Raw genomic sequence first — 9,382 nt, 5'->3', positions numbered from 1 at the left:
CAAAAATGACCAAGAGGGTCATTACACATCTCAATTCATCTTACTGTGTCAGTTGAACATTTGAATTAACTTATAAAAAAATGATCATCTAGACACTTCTAAAATTTACGTGTTACATAATTGTCGAGGTGTCCATGAGACACAATGTGGACGACTTGTGATGTCTAGATATGCGTTTTCAAAATTAAAGTGATTCACTATCTATTGAGACCAAGTTAAAGATAGTTTATATTTATTATGCCTTTCTATTATATCAACGACAAGATGGGGTATATATTTGATGAATTTTCCACAACTAATAAAGGTGTTTGTCCCAATTGGTCAAATTTGTGGACTTTTATAGGATGATTGATTGACAAAATATAGACTAGTGCATGAACGAGGGCCAAGACTTTTCCATGATTATGAATTTCTTACCTTGTATTTTTTTCCCTCGTAAACATGAAAATTCAATAAGTTGTGAAAACTATCGGACTTTCATCAATTCTTATACAATCTTACCAAACGAGCAAACCAAAGTTCATAAATAAGATATCGGAATATCCTAAGGTGTAATATTAATAAATCACATATCTCCATATTCTTTTAATAAATAAATATTTGTAATTATAAATTGCAAATACACATAATTTTAGAAAGATTCACTAGTCAATAATAGTAGTGCCTAGTTATTCTTTAATATTATCCCTTCACATGACATGAACAATCTCTTCACGCCGAGCATGAGTTTTTTTTTTTTGAATAATTTAAAATGGTTGGTCTTGTTTCTTTTGCAAAATATAAACTCATGGGTCCAACTTTACATTTTTTAAAAAATAAATTGAAAGCACTATTTGGAATTCCAAATCATACTTTTTGAAGAATTTGGGATTTGATTTCAAATCATGATCCCAAATTGCATCTTCAAATGCTGATTTGGAATCATGACTACATATCTCACAAGTTATGCTCTGCACCTAAAAGAACTTATGTCCCACTAAACATAAACTCAATTGCTAAGGAAATAAATAAATAAAAATCAACCCAATTGAAGAAAAAAAAGTACAATTAAAGGAACTATTGTCCTCCACCAAAATGTTAAAACATACAAGGAAAAATAGGAGATTTGAGATGGAGCACAAACCATATCAAAAGCTAAAAAACTTTGATTACATTAACCAAACTGCAGTTAATGTTTGAATTCGAAACATGACTTCCACGATCTCGCAACAATTTAGTATATCGATCATTCAAATGATGCATGTAGATCAACGTACAACACCAATGTCATAAAATATCATCTTAAAGCTTGCGCATAAGCAGAGGAGCGCCATACTGAGGATGAATAGTCACTATTGCAAATGGAGCATGTGTATATGATGGTGAGAGTTCAAAGGAGAACTTTTGTAGTATCATTGCTATCGCCATTTTTGCTTCCATCATTGCAAAGTTTTGTTCGATGCAAACACGCTGTCCCCAGCTAAATGGGATAAACAAGACTTGTCCTTTCATTGCCTTTGACACTCCTTCACTGAATCTCTCTGGTTTGAATTCCTTCGCGTCTTCACCCCATACCTCCTTATCATAATGTAATAGGATTGTGGGTATAATGAGTTGCACTCCTGCTGGTAGATTTAGCTCCCCCAATTTCACTTCCTCTTCAGTCCTTCTACCAGATGATGGCAATGGAGGGAATAGCCTTAATGTCTCGTACAAGATCATCGTTACCTAAAAAAACACTGTAAGTTGATTAGCCTCAACTTAAGATTTTTCTGCTTATAACTTTCAACGCACTTTTGGTCTGACCAAAATTTTTAAGTACTATTTTATCACTACTATAGTTCAAAATCCAGTGAATGTCTTCTCAAAACAACACGACTAACTCCGTCTCCATTTCATTTCTCGCCTTCATCCTTCTCCTTGTAAATATACTTTTTCATTTATATTAACACAAATGCTTATGGTCATTGTTTTTACCAAACATCTTAATTGTTTCTGCTTCTATCCGAACATGCAACTGTCTATTTGTACAATCAATTTCAACACATAAAAATGGGTTTCAACACTGAATGTTTATTAACTAATCTCAAATAGTTAAGCCAATTGGGCTCCAAGTCCACTTCTTGTCTCGACAGTCCTATCGAATAACTATATTGAGGACATAAAATGTACTCATTAAAAGATTGGAAGAAAAGAACTTGCAAAAAGTACTTACAATTTTCAAGCGATTTAGTCCTTCCAAATCTGGTTTATTCTTTCCAAAGACATGCAACACCTCCTCTCTGGCACGTACTTGCCACTCTGGATGTAAACAGAGCAAAATCATTGTCCTTACGAGTAACACTGAAGTGGTCTCTTGTCCAGCAAAATAGAATAATTTGCACTCGTCTACCACGTCTGATATAGTCATTCCAAAATCTTTTCTACAATGAAGTTCAATTTCTTTCATATTGGATTCAAGTAATATGCCCAATAAGTCATCTTTACTAGTCTCCCCTCCTTCGATCGCTCTCAATCTTTTGTCAATGATACACCTAATTGTCGTTTGAATTTCCTTTTCGATTTTCAGCATTCTTCTGTTCATTTTAGTAGGCAAGAACCTATATAAACAAAGTTATTCGAATTACAGGGAAAGTCTTCTAGTAGAAAAATTGTTAAGGATCAGATTTTTTATATTTAATTACAGAGAGATTTTGCAAGCACAAAAGAAAGTATTGAACATGGAAATGTGATGTACATAAATTGTTGTACCTTGATCCTGGTAAATGAATTGAACGTGCTATTCTGATTACATACTCAGCTTGTTCGTTCTGAAGTTCAAATACTGTTCTTCCTTCTTCATAGCTACTCCCAAATGATGTACGAGATATGACTTCACTGGACATTATTTGAAGGTCTGGCCATACATCAAGTTCGAATGATGTTCCCTTTGGAACAATTTCCTCCCATTTGCTTAGCATTTCTCTACAACTCACATAAAATGCTGGCAGCATATGCTGTAAACAAATGAAAAAACCAACAACTATAAATGGATAACTTCTTAATGTTTAAGGCATCTCAATAAGCAATACTAAGTAGCACAGGGAAATTTACCATGTTTTCTAAATTCTAAATTTGGTTCTCCCTATTATTCAATTAGTTTTCTTACTTCCGTTCTAAGTCCGTTTAAAAAAGAATGCTACTTTCTATATTTAGTAATTCTTCAATTATGATATCCCACATGGCAGGTTTCAGACTACAAGATTCAAAGCATATTATGGTACAATATACACATATTTAGTTTAAGCCGACAAGTCTCCCTTATTTTCATAAATATCGTCTCTGCCCAATCAAACTACAACAACAATAACACATCCACTATCATCCCACAAGTAGAATATGGGCATGATGGTTGTTGAAGTTTGTTTTTAGTTACTGTAGTAACTTTTAGCAAAATAAGTTATTTAGTTTGAATTTTGAATTTTAGTTAGTTTGTTTATGTTGTTAGATATTTTAGGTTGTTTAAATTTTAAATTATGCAGATTATGCAGATATCTTTTTGTGCTACTCCATTTTTAAAAAACACCAACAGTGGTATGAGAGCTTCATTGATCTTAAGGGATCTGTGAAATCTTCCAAAGAACTACCATACATTTTAAACCCGTAAGGGCTACCTTTTTAACCCATCAGGGCTACCCATTTTAACCCATCAAGGCAACCTTTTCAACCAGTGCTTTTTTCAATGCACAGGCTTGTCTAAATCATATTTTAACCAAAATAATGGCAAGCAAAAGTCTCTCTTTGAATGCCCCATAAATTTTCACAGACAAAAACTATCAAATTTGGTCTGTGAGAATAAAACCATATTTTGAAACATATGTGATATGTGAGGTTGTGATGGAAGAAAAATCCTTACAACTTCTCTCTGCGAATCATACAAAAGTTCATATTAAAGCACTTTCAAAAAAACTTCTACACAAGGCAATGTCATCGCATGTGTTTTTGAAGAACAAAAATCAAAAGAAGAAAAAGAAAAAAGAAGAAATTTTGCAAGTTCAAAAACAATGAAAAAAACCCAGCATCAACTACCAAAGCAAAAATTGAGGAGGAGCATTTTTTTCAATTGCAATAACTAAAGCAAAGGAGGAGTGTTGAAGTTTGCTTTTAGTTACTGCAGTAACTTTTAGCAAAATAAGTTATTTAGTTTGAATAAATTTGAATTTTGAATTTTAGTTAGTTTGTTTATGTTGTTGAGATATTTTAGGTTGTTTAAATTTTAAATTATGCAGATTATGTGTTTTATGTTGGCTATTTAAATCCCCTCAATGCTTAATAAAATTATTGAAAACTATTGAAAGTCATTTCAATCCATTGAGAGACATTTTCAATCCTTTTGTGCTGCCCCATTTTTAAAAAACACCAACAATGGTGTATACACAGAAACTTACCCCTACCTTGTGAAGGTAGAGAGGTTGTTTTCGAAAGACCCTCAGTTCAAGTATAACAATTCAAAACAAGTTCGAAAAGGAAATATAATAGTGAAGAAAGAACGTTGAAAATAATGGAGAAAAGAACATCAACAACAAGAGTAATAAGTAGAACCTTCAACTTCTCTACGTGGAAGGCGGGATTGATGATTTTTTTGTGTTTGGCCCATTTGTCTCCCTCAATATTTGCTAGACCCTGAGCCAATAACTTGGTCATTGGATTGGGATGATTTTGCTTTAGATACACATAATTCTTTGTGAAAATCTCTTTTACATGTTCAGGGTCTGTGATCAACACTACTGGATATGGGCCTAGTCACATAAAAGAATTTTTACCTGCGAGTAATCACTTTAATTTTTGGTTAGTAAAATCTAAAATATTGAGTTTTTGCTACTTCATCTACCTCAATTTATGTGGCACACTTTCCTATTTAATCAGTCCCAAAAAAAAATGATACATTTCATTATTTGAGAAATATTTAATGTCTCTATCAACATTTTATCCACGTTGGATCTCACTTATTTGGCAAAAAAACACACAAAAGATGTTCAATATTTCTTAAATTTTGTATCTAGTTAAACTACACCACATAATTTAGGACAAAGGGGAGTATGATTTATTGCATTTTCCACAAAGAAATTTCAAGAACAAAATCACTAATGAAAGCAAATAAGAAAGGCATAATACATAAAAGTACCCTTCAACTTGACTTCAGCTGACATCTATGTCCTTCAACTTTGGGTGTGCACAAGTAGACACTTAAACTTGTATAAAATTAGCAAATAGACACATTCATCTTACGTGGCATCCTACATGGCAATTTTGTGTCGTACATGGTGTCCTATGTGTATTATACCATGTAGGACATGTGTGCTTTCTTGTATAATTTTATACAAGTTTAAGTGTATCCTTGTGCACACCCAAAGTTGAACGACATAGATGTCAGTTGAATTCATTCGGGAATTTTACCAAACAGTTGATACGCATTACTCAACTCACGTTTCTAAACACAGAAACATACCATTTTTGTTGATGGAATCAAGGTAAAAGGGGATGAGCCTTTGAGCTATATCATCGGAGAAATTGATGGGCTTAGATTTGGCTTCAATGACACTTTCTGTGAATTCCTTCAAATCTCCATAGAGTAATTTGTATTGATTTCCCTTAAGACCACTCTTTCTTAAGTATTTCTCAAGTTTCATTGGCTTAAACCATGCCCAATTCAACACTTTCCATGTATATACCAACAAAAAAGCAACACAAATTGTTGTTATCATGATTCTCAACATCTCCATTTTAACAAGTGACAACTCTATGAAAGGCTTTTCGATCTCAGCTGCTTCCTCTTAATTAACATCATATTATATAGTATATAATTTCACTAAAATTTCTAATAGCGATACATACTACTATATAGTAGTACAACTAGTAAGTAAATGAACGAAAGTCAAATGCAAGTAGTTATAGAACTATGTGTGTGACTTTCATTCATTTTCTTACTAGTTATAGTAATATGTGGTAGTATGGACCGCTATTCAAAATCTTAGTGAAACACTAAATTTGTTATTTCAGACGCTTTTGTTGAAAAATATTAATTGAAGTGGTACCACAAGAATAGTCTAACATCACAACACAATGCACTAACTCATCAACATCACTAGCTTTAGGAGACTATTAGCTATCTAAGATGGAGAACCTCACATTTTTTTTCACACAAATATGAAATTTGAATTCTACCTAGCAAAATGCGTGAAATACATCCAAGTCACGCGGATCGAGGTACAATTCTAAGTGTTTATTTGTATCATTCACTTTGTGTTTGTGCCTCTCTTTCTTATTTGTGTTTATGTTTTATAAGTTATTGTCTTTAATTTGACGGATTCATATATGTTTTCTGATTGGGTTGAAGGTTCGTCTTACTTAGGTACATAAAGGTTCATACAGTAGTTATTTCATTTCTAATAAATTGTTAACTTGTCTTCGTTTGGTAAAATTTTTATATTTGTTCCTAATTAGAGATATCGTCCTTTCACACATAATCTCCATTTGTTTTCATATGAATTTACTCAATATTTTGTTTATCTTTTCTTTGTATTCATCTATATTACTGATATTTCCAATCCCTAGCTAGTTTTATTGAACTTGGAATTTTCTTGTGTAGATATAATTAAGGAGTGATGCTGACGTTTTGTAACTAAAGATGATGCAATAAGTGAAATAGCTCATAATAAATTTTTCCATATAATATATTTTCAGGTAGTAGATTTATTATCTCTAATTAATATGTAATAAGATATTTTTATGTAAGTTAGGTATGTTCTAATTAATTCTTTGGGAAAATGCATAAGTAACCCCCAGCCTATGCCCAAAATCCCTGAGACACGCCTAACCTTTACTAAGGTCCTATTACCCTCCCGAACTTATTTTATATATAATTTTCTACCCCTTTTCGGTCTACGTGGCACTGTCTTGTGGGCCCAGCGCGTGTTAACAATTTTTTCAAGGATAGTGCCACGTAGGCCGGAAAGGGGTAGAAAATTATATATAAAATAAGTTCGGGGGGGAGGGGTTATAGGACCTTAGTAAAGGTTAGGTGTGTCTCAGGGATTAGGGGCATAGGCTGGGGGTACTTATGCATTTTCCCTAAAAAAAATTATTTATGAGGAAAACTTTACCAAGGAAATTTGTGAATAGTTTATATATGTCAGAATATATGAGGAAAAATGTGATGAGGCTCTCCATCTTAGTTAGCTAATAGTCTCCTAAATCTAGTGATGTTGATGAGCTAGTGCATTGTGTTGTGATGTCAGACTATTCTTGAGGTACCACTTGAATTAGTATTATTTTTCAACAAAAGCGTCTAAATTACCAAATTTTGTGTTTCACTAAAATTTTGAATAGCGGTCCATACTACTGGATAGTACTATAACTAGTAAGAAAATGAATGAATATCACATGCAAGTATTTATGAAAGTCATATGCAAGTAGTTATAGAACTATGTATGTGACTTTCATTTATTTTCTTAATAGTTATAGTACTATTTAGTTGTCTATGGCCGGTTATTTGAAAGCTTAGTGAAACACTGAATTTCTTACTTAAGATACTTTTCTTGAAAAATACCAATTAAAATGGTACCACAATTATCGTATAAATCACAACACAATGCATTAACTCATCAACATCACTAGCTTTAGGAGACTATTAGCTAGCTAAGATAGAGAACCTCACTTCTTTTTTTTTCAAGAAGGAGCTAAATTGCAACACAAATTGTTGCTACCATCTCTACTCCCACAAGTGATAAGTAAGGTTTCTCTCAAGTACTCTTTTTTTCTTCTTATAAATATGAAAAATTAACTAAAAAACTTTGATTATAACATTAACCAAACTGCAGTCAATGTTTAAATTCGAAGCATGACTTCTGCATGCGATCTCGCAACAATTTAGTACATCGATCATTCAATTAATGCATGTAGATCAACGTACAACACCAATGTCATAAAATATCATCTTAAAGTCTGCGCATAAGCAGAGGAGCACCATACTGAGGATTGTGGGTATAATGAGTAGCACTCCGGCTGGTAGATTTAGCCCCCTCAATTTCACTTCCTCTTCAGTCCTTCTACCAAATATTGGCAATGGAGGGAATAGCCTTAACGTCTCGTACAAGATCATCGTTACCTAAGGGAAAGAGTATTGCATAAGTTGACAGTAGAATGAGAGTGTTTGGGTAAAGCTTTAACCAAATTGCTTTTAACCCAAAATCAACCAAAAGCTGTAAGTTGATTAGCCTCAACTGAAGATTTTTAATTTCTGCTTATAACTTTTAAAGCACTTTTGGTCTGACCAAAATTTCTTCAAGTACTATTTTATCGCTACTGTATTTCGAAATCCAGTAAATATATTTCAAAACAACACGACTAACTCCCTCTCCATTCCTTTCCGTTGTCCGTCCTTCTCCTTGTAAATATGCTTTCTTATTTATATCTTTTGTGAATAGCTTTCAGAGCATTTAGTCATTTTAACACAAATGCTTATGGACACTTTTTTACCAAACATGTTAGTTGTGTATGCTTCTATCCTAACACATAAATGTCTATTTGTAAAATCAATTTCAACACATAAAATTGGTTTCCAACACTTAATGTTTATCAATTACCCTTAATTAGTTAAGCCAACCGGGGTCTTAGTTCACTTCTTGTCAACTTCGGCAGTCCTGTAGAATCACTATATTGAGGACACAAAACGTACTCATTAAGAGATTGGAAGAAAAGAACTTGTGTGAAAAGTACTTACAATTTTCAAGCGATTTAGTCCTTCCAAATCTGGTTTATTATTTCCAAAGACCTGCAACACCTCCTCTCTGGCACGTACTTGCCACTCCGGATGTAAGCAGAGCAAAATCATTGTCCATACGAGTAATACTGAAGTTGTCTCTTGTCCAGCAAAATAGAATAGTTTGCACTCGTCTACCACGTCTGATATAGTCATTCCAAAATCTTTTCTACCATGAAGTTCGATTTCTTTCAAATTGGATTCGAGTAATATACCCAATAAGTCATCTTTACTGGTCCCCCCTGCTTCCATTGCCCTCAATCGTTTGTCAATGATACACCTAATTGTCCTTTGAATTTCCTTTTCGATTTCCAGCATTCTTTTGTTTCTTTTAGTAGGCAAGAACCTATATGAACAAGTTTATTCAAACAAGAAAAGTCTATTAGTAGAAAAATTGTTAAGAAGATTTTTCATATTTAATTACAGAGAGATTTTGCAAGCACAAAAGAAAGTTTTGAATGTGGAAATGTGATGCACATAAATTGTTGTACCTTGATCCTGGTATATAAATTGATTGTCCTTTTTCGATTACATACTCAGCTTGTTCTTTCTGAAGTTCAAATACTGTTCTTCCTTCTTCATAGCTACTCCCAAATGCTGTAC

At 33.1% G+C, this 9,382-nt stretch overlaps 1 protein-coding gene and 1 pseudogene across 1 annotated transcript; both read right to left on the bottom strand.

Annotated features, from left to right (window-relative positions):
- Window positions 1-1,058: 1,058 nt before the first annotated feature.
- LOC125850233 (cytochrome P450 CYP72A219-like) lies at window positions 1,059-5,741 on the bottom strand (annotated as a pseudogene).
- Window positions 5,742-7,921: 2,180 nt separating this feature from the next.
- Window positions 7,922-9,376, bottom strand: LOC125850232 (cytochrome P450 CYP72A219-like). Its single transcript, XM_049530099.1, has 3 exons — window positions 9,271-9,376; window positions 8,741-9,125; window positions 7,922-8,125 (listed from the first exon to the last, which is right to left on the bottom strand). Exons 2-3 carry the CDS (start codon window positions 9,095-9,097, stop codon window positions 7,922-7,924), a joined length of 561 nt encoding a protein of 186 aa, XP_049386056.1. The 5' UTR covers window positions 9,098-9,125; window positions 9,271-9,376.
- Between the last annotated feature and the right edge of the window lie 6 nt (window positions 9,377-9,382).

This window comes from Solanum stenotomum, unplaced genomic scaffold, assembly GCF_019186545.1.
Source record: "Solanum stenotomum isolate F172 unplaced genomic scaffold, ASM1918654v1 scaffold15566, whole genome shotgun sequence".
NCBI lineage: Eukaryota > Viridiplantae > Streptophyta > Magnoliopsida > Solanales > Solanaceae > Solanum > Solanum stenotomum.
The sequence above is the reverse complement of the archived record's forward strand: the minus strand, read 5'-3'. Positions and strand labels throughout refer to the sequence as shown.

Bases quoted from the DNA above. Each gene is read 5' to 3' on its own strand.
- LOC125850232 (XM_049530099.1), bottom strand. From the start codon at position 9,097: ATGCTGGAAATCGAAAAGGAAATTCAAAGGACAATTAGGTGTATCATT. The intron at 8,126-8,740 runs GTAAGTACTTTT...TCTTTCCCTTAG, and splicing joins GACTAAATCGCTTGAAAATT to GTAACGATGATCTTGTACGA.